Source organism: Fukomys damarensis, unplaced genomic scaffold (assembly GCF_012274545.1).
Source record: "Fukomys damarensis isolate Sample0158 unplaced genomic scaffold, DMR_v1.0_HiC HiC_scaffold_26, whole genome shotgun sequence".
In the NCBI taxonomy this organism is placed as follows: Eukaryota; Metazoa; Chordata; class Mammalia; order Rodentia; family Bathyergidae; genus Fukomys; species Fukomys damarensis.
This window is the reverse complement of record NW_022900938.1, coordinates 18,613,435-18,635,817: the sequence shown is the minus strand read 5'-3', so window position 1 is coordinate 18,635,817 and position 22,383 is coordinate 18,613,435. Positions and strand designations below refer to the sequence as shown.

The following is a 22,383-nucleotide window of genomic DNA, read 5'->3' as shown; positions in this document are numbered from 1 at the left end:
ATCACTCTCCAGCAGTATAGGATCTCTATCTCTCCCCTTTATATCAGGGTCAATATTACACACCCTTAATATGTGACCACTCAACCAGCAATGATGCCTCCAGCCTTTGCTGGTTACACTGGTAAGAGGGGCCTTTGGTCTGTAGTGATCTTTTCTTCCTTGGGTTCCACTCATGTGTGCTGCTGATACTCTGAAACCTTATGCTGTTGGAGTGTGTAAAGCACTGATACTGTCACAAAGTCCATGCCTTTCATGTTTGTTTGCATTCTCAGCTGAGAACTTAAATCTACAAGTGAGACAAATCTAATATTGAACTTGGAATCATCTAGGCAGTGAGGTCTGTTAGCCCAACTTCCCATTACGAAGAATTCTTGACTCAGAAGGGCTCTCAATCTCACTTGTCAGTAACCACATTTAACTGTTTTCTCAGACATTTCTGCATCCCAGATGTGGTGCAGCTCAGAATCCAGCTAAGGACTGGGATAGGTTTGTGCACCGTTGACCGCCAACATTTTTCTAGCATTAGATGATGAAATCAGTTTCTCCTCCAACATGGGCTTAATCTCGGAATTCTAATAGTTCAACTCAGGAAATTTCATGGATAACTCTGATTCTACATTTGCAATTGGGTTACTGGATAATTTTTTAAAATTTCAACTATCTCTGTTTAAAAAGTACTACAGGTAGCAAAAGTTCTATTTGAATATAAATATGGCTTGTCTATATTTATATAATATTGGCCAAAACAACACAATTCTTTACTGTTATTTACTTACAGTGTTAGAAAACTGTCACTGTGCATACCACAGCCTGAAATTTCTGTAAATTCTTTTCACTGCCTACATACAGGATTATTTTAAGCTCACCACATTTTAATGTTATTGCTGCAGTTACAATAGACATCAGCTACCAATTATGATAATGTTTTATTTACTTTCTATAACAAGAAAAAGCCATTTGGTTAAAATTATCTATTATATCTCAATTACACTGTCATAGGATACTAGCTTATATCTGTCAGGATAAAAATCTGGTAGCAAATTAATAATCAAGTTAATAATCTCATAATTTGAAGATGAAATAACCCTTTTTTCTCAAATTTAAATGCTTCATATTTTTTAGTATGCTTGTGAGCTAACAAAAGAAATACATGGCAAATTCTAAGACAATAGTGTTTTCCTTACTCTAAATAAAGAATTAAGTCTGGATGTAGATCTATAACCTCTAGAAAGTAGACAGCTATGGATCTTGGCCTACTATAGTTGTGGTCAGGTTCCTGTAGGCATATTTAGTTCATTGCTATTTTTTTCTCTTTATGTCCCCTCGCAATTTTAGTAAGGATAATAACTATAATAATAGTAAATATAATAATAGGACATTATATTGACATTTTAGTGAGAAATGGGTGTTTCCATAAAAAAGGTTTCTAGGTAACTAAACTCCTTTATTTATCTTTAACTGATACATAAAATTATGCATGTTTATAGGATACCATGTGAGATTTTGATACATGTATACCAAACTTTATTAAAGTTAAAAGGCTTTTAAATATTTTTAATGCAAATATTGACAAAGTGCATAATATGTTAAATAAAAGTTATATAAAAACAAAATAATGATATATTATCATATTTAATTGTTTTGAGTTCTAGAATACTGATGTTCTTTGGATTCATTCATTCATTCATTCACCCATTCAACAAGTATTGATTGTGTTACTATTTCCAAGAACCACAAAAGACAGCAGATGTAGAGCAGTGAACAAAATACACAAAAAGCCCCCCTCTAACAGAGCTCACATTCTAATTCATATGTGAATGTATTCCCCAAATTCAACGTGTTGGAAGTTTTGTCCCCAGGGCAAGGTGTTGAAAATGAGACACCTTGGACGTGACTGGGTCATGCGGCTGTGCCTTCATGGATGGATCAGCCCATCCCCGGATCAGTAGCTCATTGTTATACAGCAGCACTCGCTGGCACGCTTGCTCTATCTTGCCACGCTATGATGCAGCAGGAAGGCCCTCCTCAGAGGCTGAGCAGATGCCAGTGCTATGCTCTTAGATGTCTCAGCCTTCAGAACCATGAGCTAAATAAACCTCTACTCTTTATATATTACCCAATTTTGGATATTTTGTTATGGTAACAGAAAACAGATGAAAAGAGCATGCAGGATACAGGCCCTGACCGGTGTGGTCTGGGTTGCTCTGTCTCCCTCCTCTGATGTCAGCGGTCACCGGCATTGCCTCTCCTGATCTGGGCTTCCACTGCAGTTCTTTTACGTAAGCGTCTGTCTAACCACAACCCCGAATGGAGCTGCAGAAGCAGATCATCACATGCCTGCTATAGGCGCTGCTCCTTGGCCTTCTGAGGAATTCTTCTACCCCTACTCTCAGTGTTCGAGCTCTTGTTTGTTCCCTTCTGTTGTTCATATGACTCAATTCCAGTGATTGAATTAACAAGTTCAAACTCTCTGCTATTTTTTTTCCTAGGAAGATGAATGTATTTATGTGCAAATGAGATGCATGGAAGAATAGCTATCATCAAGTGATACTATGTATTAACATTACAATATGAAACATGATCTTATGCAGACACAATATTTTGAAGGAGAGGAAAATAAATTTCCTTATATTATATTTTGACCACTAATAAAACCTACCTGGTCAGAGTGCAGGGAGATAAGCATGAATTCTAAACTGCATTTAAGGAAACAGTACTGACTAAGTTGAAAAAGAATATCTTAAGACTCATTCATAGACTCAGCAGATATTAGAGCCAGGAGGTCACCCTGGGCGACACAGCAGGTGGTTACGACCACTTCTGGGGCCAGATTGCTATTCTCCTTATAGTTCAGCCTGGCTAGGCAGCACTGGCATGCCTCAGTTTACTTACTTGTAAAATAGTTTGTACAGTATTTCACAAAGTTGTAAGGATTAAGCGAATTAGTACAGGTAAAGCGTCTTATATCGTCCCTGGCACACAGTAGGTAAACAGTTGGTAAAAGTTAGCTATTACTATCTCAATCTCTCAATTTTTTCCCTGATGTATTGCTTACCTAACAAATAGGAAGAAATGCTGAATCGTTTAAATGGTCCAGAAAGGACTCTCTCTTCCCCTCTGAAATGTAAAAACCCAACACACTCTAGTCTGCTTTATTCCCCCTCCTCCCACAGGGAAGGACTATAAAGGCAAGTAAGAACAGGTCAGCTAGCCAGGCCAACTTTAATTCCATGCAGTGATAGTACAGCAATTTCCTCCTTACCTTAAACTTGTCAACTTCAGCTTTTGAACATGTTGCATGGTATGATAGCACCTGATTCAGAACAAAAGAAAAGAACTTCAATAACAAAATGTGAGGATATTTTCTGAAATTCTCCTGGTTTAAAAATATACCTTGATTATGTATATCACTTTGATATAACAGTGGATTTTAAAAAATGATTTCCTTTTAAATTAGTATATGTTTACAATCTACAATAAATACAGTAATCATGAGGAAATGATACATATACATGTATGGAGAAGTGAAAAGGACCAAAATGTGATACGTGTATTTTAATGTATGACAAGAGATTTCTATTAATTGTCTGTAACACAGAATTAAAGGCTATTTTATATCAGGATTTTCTATAGGTTATTTCATTAAAGGGAGACTGGTGTGGTTCAAGAGTACATTTCTCAAATAATGTGGATACCTGGCTTGTGAAATGTTCTGAAAATAAAAAGGTTGTGCGCGGGCGCGCGTGTGTGTGTGTGTGTGTGTGTGTGTGTGTGTGTCCTGTGGCAGATCCTGTATGTTGCTGACTTCACTTCTGTTTCTATTCTCACTTGCTGCTCTTCTTGTATAGGAGAGATTATATTCTGCACTTGTAGGCTGTTTTGTAAGAGGATTATATTCCCTTGCTCTACTGCCATCAGCCTTAGCTTGTGACTTGCTTTGGCCAAGAGAGCATGGGGAAAATGACAGAAGCCACTTTTAAGTAGTATCTTTAAGAATGATCACATGGTCTTCCATCTGCCTTTTCTCTGTATTTGATGTCATTTTGCTCCCCTTCCACTTTTAGAGAGATATTTAAAGCAATTTACAACCTAATATTGTTTAATTTTCATTATTTGTCATATGAAAAAATATAAGGCATTATTATTACATGTGCTGCCAAGCACATATAATGCAGGATAAGGTCTGTAACAACTTCGTAAAACTTACCTAAAATGCAGTAACATTCACAGGTGTGTATATAAAACAAAAAATGATGTGAAGTTATAAGTTGCTTAAATGTTACTAAGGTTTGCTTCAATTAAGTAATATCTTCTCTCCCATTATAAACTTTCCTCACTGACTTTGTATCTTTTTCCTTGGTTTTTCTCCCCTTTTATTTTGGAAAAGACTCACAGAAATATACTGAGAGATCTGTTCTCTAAGGTTTGGTTTTTTTTTTGTTTTTTTTTTGCGGGGGGATGGGGTGGCTACCAGGGATCAAACTTGGGACCTTGTGCTTTCGAAGCAGGCAGCGGAACCACTGAGCTAAATCCCCATCCCTCGAAGATACCTTTTGTTTTTTCCCCTAGTATTAGGGATTGAACTCAGAACCTTGCACTTGTCAGGCAGGCGCGGTGCCACTGAGCTACATCCCCATCCTTAAGGTTATTAAAAATGAAATGATTTTCTTAGCCAGGTTCAATGGCTCCTCCCTGCAATTCTAGTAGTCTGGGAGGCTGTGGAGCTATCATATGTTCTAGGCTACGTGAGAACTTAGCGATTTAGCACGATCATGTCGCAAAAGGGGGCGGGGCTTGGGGGCCTCACAAATGCAGGCCCTTTGTTCAATTTCTAGTACTGCCAAAAAACAAAACAAAACAAAAAAGTGATTTTTCTGTTGGAAAATGTTAACCACAACAATATTCCGTGAGGAGGGTCTGTACTTCAGAGTTCTTTGGAAGATTAAATGCAATCGTACATATTAAATACCTAGCATTTAAACAATCCACTTCTATTTATTGTGTTAATTTCCAATTGAAATGATAGCATATACACACACAAATATATTTGGCATAATATCAACGACCTTCCTTGACTCATAATTAGTATTTTCAGTACAAAAATAACCAAATAGATTCTGCTCTTTTGGTTCTATTTTATTATGTATACTCTAATACGGCTGTCATCTTATTGTTTACAAGTCTCTTTTTGCTGATTCAATCCAAAACTTATCTTTACCCCCAAAAACCCAAAACAAAAAACGTTAACAAATTCTAGCTGCAATTCAAATTTTCTGCCACCAGGTGGTACTTAGCCTAGCCTTTAATGTGTAAGCATCTTACCTTGTGTTTAAATCAACTTTCTCCACTTCTTTTACTATTTTTTAAAAGCTATTAATTCCATGAAATGAAAACTATGTGATTCAGTGAAGCAGACAATTATTAAAGATTAAGGCTTTCTGTTCGTTTAAAATTAGTTTCTTTTGTTATTGAGTGCTTTGTATATTTTGGATTCAAGTTTTCTGTCAGACATGATTTCTTAGTCTGTGGTTTATGTATTCATTTTCGCAGGGTTATGTCACCCAGGCTGGTCTTAAACTCTGTACCTGAAGGTATCCTCTTGCCTTAACCTTCTGAATAACTTGGACCACAAGCGCACACGACTATGCTTGGCTCTTCTCTTAATGAACACAAGTTTTAAATTTTGGCTGAGTATATTTATCAATATTTTTACAGTTATTATTTCATGTGTCCTTTCTAAGAAATTTTTGCCTATCAAAACTATATAGTTTGAGCATCATGTTTAGGTCTATGATATACTTGAAATTAAATTTGTTTATAGTATAAGATTAAGATGTAAGGGAATAAATACCTTGGTTATTTCCTCATGATTCTTAAAATTTCCTTATTTATTTTAATTTGACAATAATAATCGTAAGGAAACTGTTGGCTTTAGCATTTTAATCTTCTTGCTCTGAAAGTTCCTGTTCCTTCTACAGGACTCAAATCCAGTACAGAGAGCAGAGGATGGGGTGAGCTAAAGAAACTTTCAACTATCTTCTCCTAAAGGGTATGGTCCCATGCGGATAAGAAGCAAGGGGGAATCACTAGCTAACAAAGCATATTGTTTTGCAGCATTGGGCCCTTTGATAATTCACAGTACGGGAAGGTGGTAGCCCCGTCCTCCCCTAAGAATCTTCAGAAAACCCCAAAAGCAGAAGAACAGATTCTTTAATATAAAGATAAGTTTTGAATCTTGTTAAAGAATATTCTGTTGTTTTTTTGTTTTGTTTTGTTTTTTGGGTTTTTTGTTTGTTTGTTTCCTAAGCAGCTTCTGCTCCTTGGTGCTACGGGATTTCCTGGGATACATTCAGGAAGGTGGTGGCGTTTTATTGTTCCTGTTTACCTTTGGTGTCTGCTTTATACACAGAGCGCAGTGACAGGAACTCACTGACATCTGTACTCCTTTTAGGTATCAATTGAGCCTTTACACAATTTGGGCTGGACGTCAATACACAGTGGTGATCTTGCATAGCACCTGGCTTCTTGTTGAAAAGACCATGATCAAATGTGACTGCTCCATCATTTCTACCAAGCATACACAAATATCCAAATGCTGCTGAGGTTACATAGGTCATAGAGGACTTGATCCCCTCTGGTCATAGTCAGGTCCCCTACTCCTTTCCCTTCAGCAGTTTTGGTTTTTTCCTCACCACCTTATTGAAACAGCTTGTGTTAAGGTTCCAAACTTTTGTTGACAAATCTGTAAATGCCACAGTTCACCTGGGCTAACCGCCATCCTCCCTTTTTGAAGTCTCTCCTCTGAACTGTCAAGACAGGACACTACTTTGCTTTTTATCCCATTTCTCTGGCTGTTCTTTCTCTGTTTCTTTATTGGCTCTCCCCTCCTTTCTAACTGCAGAAGTTTGCTAGGCTCTGTCTCTTCTTCAGTGATGCCTTATACACTGATAGCTTTGTAAACCAGCTCCATGCTGAAGTACCAAATTGAGTTCTAATGTTCCTTGAGCTTCAGACTCACATACAGAATGACCCGCACTACAAATTCCTATGTGGTTGACCCACTCATACCTCAAATTTAACTTGTCTAGACACACATGTTCTTCCGACATGTGGTAAGAGGAATAACGTTCTTACATCCCACCTGGCAAGATGTTCATGTCATAATCCCTGAAGTTTGTGAATATGTTATATTGGCAAGGGAAAATTAAGGCTGCAGATGGAATTAACATTGCTAATAATGCACTTTAGCATGGAGAGATTCATTTGGACTATCTAGGTGAACTTAATGTAGTCACAGGGATCTTTGTAAGTAAGAAGGAGGTAGGAGAGTAAAGTCAAATAAAGTGGTGTGAGAAAGACTTGGCCAACCATTGCTAACTTTGAGGACGGAAGACAGCCTGAGCCAGACCGTGCAGGTAAGCTCTAGACACCGAGAAGGCAAGGACACAGATTGTCCCCTAGTGCTTAAGGAAGAACAAAGCTTTGCCCACTCCTTGATGTTAGCCTTACAAGACCCCTTTAGGATTTCTGACCTCAGAATTGTTGTAAAATAATACATCCATATTGTTTAAATCTACTAAGATCGTTATGATTTGTTGCAGCAGCACTAAAAGCGAATGTACCACCCAACACTTTTCTTTCCTAGCCTCCTCAGATCTATAGGTGGCATTCTGTCCAATCATCCATTTAAACTAGGAACCTAAGGATTATCCTTGAGTTTTCCCTTCCCTCTTTTCTTCACATCCATCAAATCCATCAGAAAAACATGTCATCTCCACACCTATATTCTGACTTTTTCCATCTTCACTGTTTCTACCTAGGTTTAGTTTACTATTGCCTGCAATTGCCTGTCCAGCAGTAATCTCCATTTCTACTGCCCCACCTTTGATCTCCAGGGATGTGTCAGCTGGAGCGATTTTTAAAAAGTCAAAATCCAGTCATGCCATTCCCCAAGTCATCACTGCAAACTCATCAGTGTCTTCCCATTGCATTTCTGGTGTATTATTTTCAATGCTGTCCACAGGCTGGTCACAGATCTTAGGTTAATGCAGTTAAATCCACACCCCCAGCAGGGAGGGACCTAGCAGATCCTATGCCATCCTGCTGTTGGCACCTTCTCATACTGCACTTAATGCCATTTGTGCTCTCTTTGCTGACTCTAGCCCCCTTCATCTCCTTTTGGCTTTTCTACACCAAGCTTTTTTTCTACCTCAGTGCCCTCTCTACCCCCATAACCTAGTTAGTTAGTATCACCTTCTGAAATTAGGCTAAATGTCACATCTTTGGTGAGGTCTTCCCTGACTACCTGGAGAAACTCTGCCCCCTACCACTATTTTTTGAGTTAACAGGCTACTTCTTTCATGCCACTTCTCACAACTGGAGTAGTTAGCTTGGTCATTGGTTGCTTCTCTGCCTAGACTGTAAGCAGCATGTAGGCCTTCCCTGTACCCTCACCCTGAATCTGTCAGACAAACATGTCCCTTCCACTGTTATATTTTGACTTTTCCTACCTATATTGTTCACTGTTTGGGTTCATTCCACCATTGCTTCTCATACAGGGGCTCTCACTTTTGACCACTGATGCATAACCTGACCTTAGGAATAGACTTGATACTTAGTTGATACTCAGTATATTTGACAAATCATGGAATAAAAAAATAAAATAATCTTATAAGAATCACTATATCCTTTATGTTTCCTTGCTTGTTTTATTAGTGGCCTGAATTGGTGCCTTTTCTTCAATGAAATCACGTTATACATTACATGTAAGCATAAACCTAGCAGTATAGGTAAGGTTGCCAGAGTAGGCAAGTAAAAATATAGGATACCTAGTTAAACTTGAATTTCAGATCACTATTTGGGGCATCTTTATACTAAAAAAACTTTTTGTCATTTATTTGAAATTTAAATTTACATAGGCATTCTGTATTTTGTCTAACAACCTTCCTTCTAGTCACTACAAGCTAAGAAAGGTAGAAACAGAACACTAAGCTGTATTCCAAGATACTCATGCTTTTCCCTGCACATCACCCCACATCTCCCAGTGAGTTCTGCTCCACAAAGTTTAATCTGGCAAGTTTACTAAATGTCTAGAATCTGGAATATTTTCTGCAGTGCTACTGTTATGAGCTGAATTGTGTCCCCCGCCTTGCCAAATTCACTTACTGAATTCCTACCCCTCAGAATGTGACTATATTTGGAGATAGGGTCTTTAATGGGGTAGTTAATGGAGGATGAGGTCATATGGGTGGGCCCTAATCCAATATAACTGGTGTACTTATAAGAAGAGGAGATTAGGGCACAGACAACACAAATGAAGGGGTAACCATGTAAGGACACGGCAAGGAGAAAGCCATTTACAAGCCAAGGAGAGAGTCCTCAGAAGAAGCCAAACCTGCTGACATCTTCATCTTGGATTTTGGCTTTTAGAACTGTCAAAAATGAATTTCTAGTGTTTAAACCATCCAGTCTGTAGTATTTTGTTACATTTTGGCAGCTCTAGAAAGCTAATACAGATACATGAACTCACTAACCTAAAACATCTGATGGAATTAAAGGAACTATATCAAAAGTAATTCCTGTTACTTTTATTTTTCGCATAGACAATCTTGAAAAGAAAATGATTACTATTTTTATGTATAAATAATATATGGAATACCTATAGACTAAAAATCAAGCAAATTTCTACAGTTGAGAAGAAAACTCAAATAAAGAATCATACATTTTCAGTGTTATTTTTAAAGCTTCTTGGGTGAGGTAAAACCTCCTTCATAATTCCAGACTCTGCTAATTTTATAAGTTATCTGAATCCTATAAGCTTTGTATTTCATAGCAAGGATCTAAGTACACTGTACATTCTGGATAACAATATTTTTGATCAAGTAAAAAAGTTTTTTTTTTTTTTGGTACTGGAGATCGAACTTGTGAGGCAGGTGTATGTGTGTGTATATATATATATACACATACACACATAATACCATTTTTATCTATGAGAAACATCGGTAGGATATGAGAGTTCAGGCATAACGTTCACACTAGTTAATATTTTTGACAGGTAAATAAAATTCGTTTAAAGCTTACATACAAAAGTAAGCAGCTGTCCCCTAGAATACTTCACAAATAATAATCTTTCAGGAGAAAGATTTTTGTGTTGGTGCTAACTTAGAAAGTACTTTAAAGTTAAAACTAGTGACTTTTATTGATGAGCTCTGACTTAAGAATTCTTTATAGTTTCTAAAACAAATCACTGTTTGTAAAATCCTACAATTTCAATTAACTTTTAGATTGAATTTGCTCCTAGCCCCCACCCCCCAAAGCAAGATAAAGCAATTATCAGAGCTGTGAAAGACAGGAAAGAAGTCATGTTTGCGTGTTGAGTTTGCACTGCAGAAGACAATTAATTCTATTTCAAGAAAAAACATGAGTAGAGCTTTGAAATAGAACCCCTGTATCAAGCTTTGCCCTCTGCCACAAGGCTGGAGCCAAATACTGGTCTTGCAGTCCCGGAAGTACCTCAGGGTGGCTGAGGGCAGAGCTCTCACACCAATTGTTCGAATTTTAATTTATTATCGATCTGGGCAGGCATTTGTTCATGAAATGAGAAATGAACTACTACTAAGAAACTAGCTGAGAAGAGCAGAAACATAAAGAACCACTTAACAGATTGGAGGAACGAAGACCCCCTCAGGATCCAGACTGGTTGTCTCGGGCGGAAAACGCTCTCTGAACATTTCCTAAAATGTTCACAGCTCTGACAGCAAAGTGGAACTCGGTAACACTTGGAAGTGAAACAGACATCAAGTTCAAGGTGAGCAGATCTGAAGTAAAATTTCACATAATTTATGTTGATGAGCTTTGAAGAAATAAAGATGCTTTGCCATCAGTAGTAGTCCTTCAGACAAGAAAGGTTACAAACCCCAAGGGCTGAAAAGCCAATTTTCTTGGAATGTCCTGACAGAAGTATCACGCAGCTCTGTAAAGAATCACACTCCAGGATTTCTTAACAAGTTGTCTGGACTCAAACACCTGGTAAATAAACGTTGCATTGAGACTGAGAAATCGCCAGTTCCTACTGTCAAATATTTAAGAAACTGCCTGCTGTTTAAAGGAATGAAATCTTCAGAGTACTTCAGGTAACTGTGTTTGCTGTGTAATCTGTCATCATGATTGTTGGAATATATGTCATAGAAATAGTTTAAAAATTTTAAGAGCTCAAACTTTAAAAATTGAAGTAGAATTAAAGAAATTCACTGAATATGAGGTAATACTTTTATTCCCAGTACTGCAGAATGAACCCAGGACCTTTGCACTGAGCTACATCTCCAGCCCTTTTTATTTTGTATTTCGAGACAGGATCTTGCTAAGTCGCTAAATTGCCTTGGCTATGCTTGTAATTGTGATTCTCCTGCCTCAGCCTCCCACGGTGCTTGGATCATACATCACCATATTCAGCTATAAATAAATATTTAACTAATTGAGTGGCTTAGGATCAGCTGCTTTTTAATTACTACATGCAGGAAAGAAGGGCCATATTTGTAGTTTATGTCAACATATACGTATGGGCATTTACTAGATGTAAGCCTTCATGACAGACACTCTGGACATCTTTTTACCATCCTGACACAATAGCTTATGTGAGGTCTCAGTTTGATTTGATTTCCAGTAGTTGTAGGAAGCACTGTGCTGGGAAAGGTTATTGAAACTTAAGGAGGAACTCGGCAGGAAGATGTGCTCGATGATCGGTGATGTCTGCCACAGGCACTGGGAGGAAGAGCGCAGCATGTGTACTATGTATTTGCAATCACTGGAAACATAAGACACGACCTGCTGGATCAAACTCATGTAGTCAAGACTGCTGATGACAGATACAAAGATACACTTTGAGAAGATCCTAGATGTCCACATTTAAATGATTAAAGGATGACCCTAAAGTATAAATATGACTTTGATTTTCAACCCCATTTTGTATCAGGCAAACCTCATATTGGTAATAAACCTATTAACTCCGTGTCCAACCTCTGGTCCTCTGTCATATAAGAAACAATGACACTCTAGGGAAGAAGATAAAGGCTCCCCATTTACCAAATAGGAGGGTAAAAGAAACTGCAATTAGAAGAACTAGATTCTTAATGAATCATTTTCTTGAACATTTAAAAAGAGTAGCCTTGTTTTCTTTAAAAAAAAAAACAATTTTCCCATAGAAATAGGAAGATTTATATAGAAATAAGAAAGAAAACAAAGGCACTTATCAAATTATGCTCAGGAGGATATGAGTGAAAGATTTCCAAAGAGCTCTGTGGATAAGATTTACTTTGAGAGCAATGCCCCACTCACTCTAAGAGGCTTACACCTCCAGGCCAGTGCAAGATCTGCCCATCTAGGTTGGTTTCTCATTTTTTTTGGTACAGGGGATCAAACTCAGGACCTTGCATTTGCGAGGCAGGAGAGGCACCACTGAGCTAAATCCCCAGCCCCAGGTTGGCTTCTCCTTTAATTAAACTTCCTGACAAGCTCAACATGTCATTTTGCATTTTGTTTCATTCAAAAATAGAGTCAACCCCTCCAATGGATTGACGGAGCCCTCAATTTAGGAAGAGGACTGCATTAATCATTTATTCATCCACATCAAAGATTAATTGAATGATTCAGTATCACTGCTCAGATTAAAATTTTGATATTAATTACCATACTCTAAATCTAAATTTGATAAGCAAACCCTTAAGATGGCTTCATAATTATAAATACTATACATTAGCTAGTCTGGCAGCTGCCCAAACTATCCTTCACCCTTTGCCCAAAAGTTGCTAAATATTGGTATCTGTGTACTTGCCAGAGGATAAAAACCTGCAACTTCATGCAAACTGTATGTGGCGGACAAAGAAAGCCACACATTCTCAGAGGGGCCTCCTGTGAGTGGTGGAGTCTATGGCCCTTCCTCACTCTGGGTGATGTCCGGGACAGCCTCAGTGACGGCATGATATATAACAGTGTTGTTGCTCTGCCACTGTGCTGAGCTTGGGACTTAAGAGATGGGAAGCTTCAACTTGATGGTTCTTGAAATGCCATCTCTTGTAGCCTTGATTCACTGTGTTTGAGATTCAGTGACGCCACGTGACACTCCAGCCACATGAAGGTGCTAGAAGGAGGATACGTTAAGGAGAGAGTGGTAAGGAGCACCACAAAGCCACACTTGTGAGTGAGGGAAGAAGCTGTTTTGAAACGGAGCTTCAGGCCCCAACCACCCCTACAGCCACCATGTGGATTAGAGATGAACCACCCATCCCAGCCCTAAAATAAAACGGAGTGTTCTAAGCCACAAAGTTCTTAGATAGTGGTTGAAACACAGCAAAACCCCACCAAATATGGTGACATGCTTCTGGACTGCCCTTTGCTACGTGCAGACTTCTGTAACAGCTGTCATTTGAATCTGCCTTGTCTTTCAAAATCTAGTAAAGATTGGTCTAGACATGTAAACCCATGGGATGTATGGAAATTTAAGGCTTTCCCAAAACGTCTGCAAATTTCTGACAGGATCAGAGTCACATCCTGGCATTTAGGTTCCTACGTATTCCCATGTCGTGTCTGTGATATAATCATTGCATGAGATGTGAGATTCACCCTCCCCAACTTCCCTCCGTTCTTCCTTCACTTTTCCCTCCCCAGTCTTCCAAAGAGACAAACTGTGGAGTTACAGCAAAAGAAACAAACACCTCCAAATGAAGTTCTCAAAACATCTTTTTACTCTTGTTCCAACAGGGCACTTCACTGACCGCCGACTTTATACAGTCTCAGTCCCTCTTCGGTTTCCTGGCTTCTCATCATGTAAACTTTTCTTTTTCCTTTTCCTTTCCTGTCTCTACATTCCAAGTGAAAAACAATAAATTTAGCTCCATTTCTCATACAGAATTGTTTTCCATATCCTCTGATTGCTGGAGCCAGTCAATGAGTTTCCCCCATCATCTATACCAGTGGTGATGAAACTACAGTGTTATTTGCTTTTCTTTTAAGACAAACGATGTTAAAGTATGAGTTGTTTCTTCTGAACTAAAACCTCAGTATTCAGATTTAATTGCAGTGTTGGCACTTTGTGATAAATAGTTGGGTTTTTGGGTTAGAGTTTGGGCTCTCTCTCTCTAAAGCATTTGCCATCACTGAATTCAGAGGGTCTGTCAAGGACTTCCTCATCGAATTCCTTACGAGAAACTGAATCCTATGGTTAGGTAAAACTTTGCTCACCTTGTTACACTTCAGAAGTTCTCACCTACCTCCTACGTCAGCCAGTGCTTCACTGATAAACTTGAGGTGTCATTTTGCATTTTGATTCATTCAAAAATATGGAGCCAACCCCTCCACTGGAGTGATGAAGCCTTCGATTTAGGATCAGGAATGGATTCATCATTTATTTATCCACATAAAAAATGGCTGCCCTGCCTCTAGAGTTCCTGACTTAGTGAGTCTGGTGTGGCACCTGACAATCTGCATTTTTAACAAGTTCTCCAGTGATAGATGCTGATAATTGAGGGACAATGTCACTGGTTAAATCCTATCCATGGATTTCAGTTTAAAGATTCCTGAATTAGAGAGCTGCAGAGAAAGTTACTGATTGGATGTTGGCATGAGAAGAGAGTTAAGAGATAAAATTTGTGTCTTCTCCCAAATCCCAGCATGATCTGAATAGCTGGGATTTAAGAATACTGGAAATGGTTCTTTAGCCTTATTTTAACAATACTTTTAATAACTAGATTTCTTTTATTTCTTAATTTTATTGAAAGGGAGAAAGAAGAACTGCTATGATATTAATTTTAGTGAACAACAATTTAGAGTCCCTTGACATAAAAATAATACAGTTAAGGTCCTGAGATTCTACCTTACCCCAGAAAGAATGGCTATCACCCAGAAAGCAAACAATAACAAAGGTTGGAGATGCTGCAGGGTAAAAGGGATCCATCTACATCATTGGTGGGAATGTAACTAGTACAACCATCAAAGAAATCAGTGTGGAGATTCCTTAAAAAATTAAAAATAAAAATTCCATTTGACCCAGCTATTCCCCTTCTAGGTATCTTCCTGAGTTAAAGCTGTCATATTACAGCGGTGCATTCCTACCCATCTTTATAGCAAAACAATTTGTAACAGCTAAATCTTGGAAGTGGCCTATATGCCCATCAACAGATGACTGCATAAAGTGTGATATTTATACATAATGAAGTCCTATTATACTATAAAGGAGGATAAACAAATCATTTGTAAGAAAATGGAGGCAATTTGAGACTATTGTGTCAAGTGAAATAAATCAAACACATAAGCTGAATAAATACTGCATAGTTTCTCTTAGATGAGAAATTAAAAATATTAATAAAGAGCAAAATAAAAGATAATAGGAAGTAAGGAGATCTTTTACAAAAGGGAAAGGGACCAAGAGATGGAGGGAGGAGGAGGAAGGGAAGGAGAAGAGGGTGAAAAAAAGATGTTTTATGTCCATGTACCAACTCCCCATGAGAAATATAATCATTATGTAATACAAACCTGTACTAAGAAAAATAAAAAGTGAAAAAACATTAAATTACATATCCACTGTGCTTAGTGAATACCTATGGGACAGTACAGAAATAAAGCTTAATCTTAAAGGTTAAAAAAAAAAGAGCCTGTTTAAAATCATGTAATCATGTGAGTCATTCTACAACACTTTCTGAGCACAGAAATCAGAAGGCATCTCCATTAGTATGACCATGTTGGCACCCTACCTGCAGAAGTCAGTAATAGTACTTGATTTTGATGATGTAGATTAATTCCTTTATGTATTATCTGTAGAAATTCTCAAGGCAGGCCATTTTCTTTCACTTTTGTTTCTTACTTGTCACTAGTTATATGGCAACATATAAGTAAAGCAGAACAGTTTACTGCTTGAAGCAGGATAGCTTGGTCTTTAAGCATAGGGACTTAGTGTCAGGCTGCTTGAGCTCATAATCTTGGCTCTACCAGCTCTGTAACCTTGGCCTAAATCTTTAGCCGAGGGCTCAGTTTCCTCATTAGTAAAAGGTGAGAAATATCTTTATTTTCCAATTACTTTTCACTGGACAGCAAGTCACAGGTTCCATTGAACTTTGAGTGAGGAAGCGTAATCCTACCATGATCAATCTCTAAAGGGAGAGAACTAGAAATATTTGGTGATGAGTTCTAATGGTTGCCCAACGAATCAAGCTGTCATATAGGAAGTTGTGTTCAAAACCATAGTAAATGAGTGTGATATATGAACTCTAGTGTAGAAATTTTGTGGTTTATTCAATTTTTGCTAACGTCCTGATTCTCTTCTGTGTTTCAGAAAGCTGTACTCTATCTGGTAGATAGATCTGCAAATAGGTGAGACTGTACATAGTCTATGCTTATAAAATATTTTATATTTAACATGCAGTATATTACCATTAAATATTTTACTTTGACTACATATATATATTCCTATACACTAGAAGAATATTATAAGAACCAATAATGATTTATGCTATTACCTAACAGTCTGGAAATGCTTAGGTATTAATTTCAAACATTTCAATGTCATTAAGATGAAAGAAATTGTCTCTTTCTTTTGAAAGTTTCATATGGCAATAATTCTTCTGATATTTAGAAGTTTTTAGGAGTAGATCTCAACCATTAACACTTAAATTAAAGGGGTTCTATGATTAATTCTCAGTGTGATTCAATATGACTCTATAGATGCACATTGGACTATAATAGATAACTGTTTTAAAGCAAGTGTTCCATTCCTACAGCTGCTTTACTCCCCGAATTCTGTTTCAAAGCGAGGCTGTTTTTCTTAATCATGAAAGTTATTAAATGTATTAATGTTTCTTAAATGCTTTTCTAATGCTTACTTGCTTTTCTAATGCTTACTTGCTTTTCTTGCTGTCATTAAGAACAGAGGACAATGTAGCATTGTTTCAGACTAATGAGCACACTTGGATTGGTTATTGCTGTTTCTAAAACAACTATAACATGTACCAGTGGGTTTTCAAACCTAAAATCCATATATCTAGAACTGTTGGTAGTCTTTCTTTATTTAATGGCACGTTTCTGAGTAGCCCATTATTGAATATTTGAATATGCTTATTTTCTATACTCCTCCCATTGTTTTGGCATAATCAAAGGGTTAGTACATGATTTCTCACGTGTGAGAGAAAACACATTGCTTCTTTTAATTGGTTACACAGGGCACCATGGAGCACTTCCAGCATATGTGGCTTGGCTATGAGTTCCTTCTGGAGTAAAAGGAGTAAAGAGAGGGACCAGGCCTACTTTGGACCACTGTCACATTGTCTGGTTGACTCATTACCATGGAGGAAAGGGAGGTCCAAAGGTAAAACTAAAAAGAGAAACTTCCAATCTGTCTGAGCTAAGGCTTGTGGCCATATAGATCAGATGTGATTTAAAGGAAAGTCAGGAAAAGGTATCAGCACAGTTTGGGGTGTCTAGGTTGTAAATAATCCATTTAGTCAAGAAATATTTATAGAGAACTTAATTTGTGCCAAAGATGTGTGCATAGTATCTGTCCTTTGTGTGTATGTGTGAGGAGAGTATTCAGGGTTGAACCCGTCTTAGCTACATTTTTGTTGCTAGGACAAAATATCCAACTCCCACAGGTTAAAGGGGAGGAAGTTTAGTCTGGCTCACAGTTTATAGAGGTTTCAGACCAAGTTGGCTGGTTCCAAGGCAGGGCAGAGGGGTACGACAGCAAAGAAACAGTTCGTGGTAGGTCAGGTAGGATACAGAGAGAGATCAGAGAGTAGGAAGGATGTGTATTTCCAGGCCACATCAACAATGGCTCTTCTCTTCTCACCAGGCTTCGTGTTCCATCACACTCACCAATAAACCCATCAGTGAACTAATCTAGTATCACACACCTGTGATCCAGTACCACACACCCATGACCCAGTCACCTCCCCAAAGCCCCACCTATGAGTGTATGAGGGTTGGCAGAACATTTTAGATATAAACCGTAACAGAATCCATGCTAGGTAAGGGCTCTACCCTTGAGTTAAATCCGCAGGCCTTCTTATTTTATGTTGGACAAGGTCTTACAAAGTTGCCCTTACAGATAGCCCTTCAACTTGCGATGCTCTTGCCTCAGCCTCTTGAGTAGCTGGGATTTCAGGTGCACACCACAGTTCATGGTCACACCCTCATCTTCTGTTTCAGCAGTAGAGATGGTTACTCAACAAACACATGCAGTGAAATAATCACTACAAAGTCAAGAAGCAAAATGCTGAAAGAGACAATGGGGTCACTGGGAAGAGAGTGGGGCAGCAGCAGGGAAGACAGTTAGGAGGTGACTTCTTTGAGGAGATGTTATTTAAACCGAGACATGGAAAATAAAAAGGGGTAAACAAGCATCTAGGGCAGCAGAAGTGGATTGGAAGTGGCATTAAAAAAATGGAGAGATGGGCAGGGGCCAGGTTAGCCAGGGCTTCGAAGGCTGACAAAGCATGCTAATATAGTTAATGGGAAGACGTGGAAGGTTTTAGCCAAGAGACTGATATGATTTGGTTACTTTGCAATCCCTATATCCTTGGAGGCTCCTTATGTGCCCCTCCTCAATTATACTCTACCCCAGGAATGGTCAGCACTCCAACTTTTCTGGCTTTCATTGCCTTGGTATGTAGTGTTGCCTGTCCTTGAACTTAGGTAAATGGGTACCCTTTGCAGGTGCATTACAACACTGATCGCTGTGTAAGGATAGACTGGAGTGAGCAAGAGTAGATGTGAGAGACAGAACAGTGGCTGGACTAGGAAGGCAGAAGTGGAGATCTAGATCTCTGCAGGGACCCACACTCAGGGAGAAAAGGACCAGAGTCACAGGAGCATTCAGCCCTGGACCCCAGTCCTTGTGGTCGTAGAGAAAGCAACACCCCAGGGGACAAGCAAAAATGGGGAAGGGATAGGCATGAGAAGCCCACACACGAGCACAGGGGGCCCAGATGTAAAAGAGGCTGCTTCTGTGTGAGCGCTTGGAGCTGTTTCTCGCACTGCCATAGTGCTGGGAACAGGTGAGCTGATTTTAACTGTGAAGGGAAAGATCCAAACTACTTTCTGGCTCATGGCTTGGCAAGACCGAAGCTGCACATGGTGAATTTCATCACCTGAATCTGAGACAGGGTTGGGGGAACACAGTGCCTTTGAAGGTTTCTCAGTCATCAAACGCTTAATGAGTGTCAGGCATGTTTCAGGAAGTATTCTAGGAGCTGGAGATATACTAGTGAAAAAAGAGAAAACAAAATCCCTGCCCATAAGGGGCTTAAGTCTAGAATAGAGAGGAAGGAAAGGAAAGCTAATAAGTAAAAAAGATAACATCAAATGATGATTAATGCTATGAAAAAAAAATAAAGCAGAGAAAGGAGATTAGTGGTAGTGGAAGGGGTTTGCAAATTTAAATAGGGCTATCTGTGAAGGTGGTACTGAATAGTGTAAATAAAGATCTGAAGTTCCAGGAAGAACAGGACATGTAGCTATCAAGGGGTGAGAATACAGAGTGCAAATGCAATAAATTCCCTGTGGCAGGGAATCGAGCTTATTCAAGGACAAACAAGGAAGCCACTGGGCTAGAAGCAGAGTGGATACAAGGTTGAAATCACAGAGGTTTTTGGAAATAATTATAATTTGGCTTTTGGTTAACACTGTAGATGTAGGCACTTGTTGGAGCTAAGACAATTTCCCATCTAATTGAGCCCTATGCACTTGGTAAATTAAGGAGCCAATCCTCTTTTGAAGAGATGAAAGCAATTTCTCCTTCATCTCTGCCTAGCTCAGGGGCTGCTCTTAGCTGCATAGAGACATAGGACATGGATCTTTCTGGGGGCCAATCTCATGGCTTGGCATCTAGGTATGATTCCCACCCCATTGACAAATGCCTCCTGCTTCTTTGTCAGTGTTGTCTGATTTTTCAAATGGCCTTTGGCCTCTGTTTTCCTTTCAAACCACAGGATGGAGTTAGTCACTTGTGCATGGCTAACTGCAAGATTTGGAGATAGATCTGACAAGGCCGAACCTAGAGTTAACTTGTGGGCGCTGGGATGACTGTTTTCTGGGGTGACCTACATTTTAGAACAGCTGCTTTAAAATAGAGTGTTTGGAAACATATTTCGGTTCATTGCCAGGTGGCATTCAATGATAGGGAATGGGCTAAGATAGCTCAACATTGCTCCAGGCTCTGCTCTGGGTCCAAATCCTGAGCGGATGTCCCAAGTGTCCTCCATTTGCTTCCTTTCCAAGAACAGGAGTTCTGGTTATAAAGCAATGATTACTTACTTGCACTCAGCTGAATTTATCAGTATGTTTGACCTGAAGGTCCATTAGGGGGTGAGGAAGAGGGGTAGAGGAGCTTCAACATCCCTGTTTCTGGATGCCCTCTGAAATGTCTTCCCGGTTCTAAAGCCAGGATTCTCCTCTTCCACTGGGAGAGGGCTGAAGATAACCCCAAGCAGTTTTATCTGCACGATGAATGAGAAATGTGTGTCCCACTCTCCTAAGACCTGATTGGATGAGAACTCTGTATCATCAACTATGGTCAGGCAGTTAGTGAGGGCCATGTGATTTAAATCCCACAGGTAACCCCTGGAGATCGCAGACCATTTGAAATTTACTATTAGTTATTTACTTTAACCCCATACACATACACATATATGTATGTATTTGAATTGCTTTAAAATTTTAGCTACACTAACTCTTTTTGGAAAGATCTGACTATAACCTTTAAGGCTTTAATAAAGGCAGATACTGGGATAGAAATACTCAGAGTAGGACCCTGGTGAGGGTCTTTGTAATGTTCAGACGTTTTCCATGTGAACTTCCAGGTGTACAGCCCAAGACCCTGACAACCCAAGTCCCTGGCCTGCATGTCAAGCTTGAAGGGGTCCACTCTGGCTTGATCTGGCTATGGCCCATTCTCTAGGGAGAAAAGTCCAGGGACTCCTGTGGACATGTCACCCTGCTTATGCTCTTAGGATCACTTAGATAAATTCCAGGTACTTCAAATGCCCCCACCCAGGGCCAGAACCAGCAAGGGCTTATTCCCCAAATCTGTTCTCTTCTGGAAGCACTCCAGCTGGGGCTGTCGGGAGGAACATGGAAAGAGTCTGTAATGCACAGGCTACAAGGCTCACACATGTGTACAGACCCCATATAAGGTGGGGTGGGGGTTGGAGGAAGGGAGGCAGGTACAGTGGACCCTTCATTTATGAACTTGATCAGTTCCTGAGGGATGGTTGTTACTCAAGTTGGTTATAAGTCAATACAGCCAAGATCTGGATGTTTATCTGGTTACATGTTATAGATAACAAGAGGCAGATGACTTTTCCATTAACCTAATAAACCCAAGTTGTTCGTATGTCAGGCAGGTCATAACTTGAGGGTTTACTGTACCTCTAATCTCTTCTAAATGGTTTGGGTCCATCTGGTTGGATCTAGGTGTGATTTACTACATTTTGAAAGTAGTATGCCCTTAATGCGCTCTGCATTAAAGCACTATCAAGATACTGAATATTGCACTCAAAATAAGTGTCACTTTCTTACATGGCTGACTGTAAGCCTCAGTTTCATAAGCCAGTGATTACAAGGGTAGCTGGCAAGCTAAGGCAGGGCGCTTCCACTGTAGAAGGCTCTTCCCTCTTTCACATCCTGGTATAATTGGCCTGACTCAACTAACTCAGACTGAGTCTTTGATTTGGACAGGACTGAATGAGAGATTGGGTTACTGAAGCTCAACAGAGAGCCTAGCTTACTCCTAGAATGTGCACTATAAACCCAAAGTATTCAGGTTGAAAGGGACGGTTCCTTATGATAAGTTAGTAACTTTCAGTGAAGTAAAAGAGGAGGAGGAGAAGAACACATTTGCAAGGATGTGCTATTCACCTTTTACTTTTAAATTGATGGGTTATTCTTCATTATTTGTCCTTTTGTCTTGTCACCACAATCTTATAAACCAGAAGCATGACTCCTTATGTAGAAAACAGGTTTTACCTTCCCTTTCTTCTAACTCCTATCATGGCCTACCAAGTCCTTCAGTGGAAATGCAGTCTTGCAGCTGACAGCATAGTCCTCAAAAGACACCTTGCAGTTTATCTGTACAACATGGCTATTTGAAAATAACAAACTTAAGCTGGAATCCAGCTCTGTAACTAGCTGTGTAATAATGTAAGCCATAAAACCCCTCTCAGCAAGTTTCTAGACCTCTCTATGCCTCCCTTTGCTCTTTTGCCAAGCAGGAATAATATTAGTTAGCCATGGTGTTTGGTGAAGGTCCACTGTGATATATACGTAAAGCATAGAATACACAGTATCCGAACCATGATAACCATTTCATAAATGCTGTATTTTTTAAAGCACACACACACACAA

General features: G+C 39.1%; 1 protein-coding gene across 5 annotated transcripts in view; it reads right to left on the bottom strand.

Moving 5' to 3' along the window:
* LOC104850230 (dual 3',5'-cyclic-AMP and -GMP phosphodiesterase 11A) overlaps nucleotides 1-22,383 on the bottom strand; it is a 355,951-nt gene that overhangs the window by 142,540 nt on the left and 191,028 nt on the right. For all 5 annotated transcript variants that reach the window (XM_010607069.3, XM_010607064.3, XM_010607068.3 and 2 more), the window contains one exon: nucleotides 3,263-3,313. In XM_010607069.3, coding sequence (XP_010605371.1) covers nucleotides 3,263-3,313 — 51 coding nt within the window. The remainder of the gene's footprint in view (nucleotides 1-3,262; nucleotides 3,314-22,383) is intronic.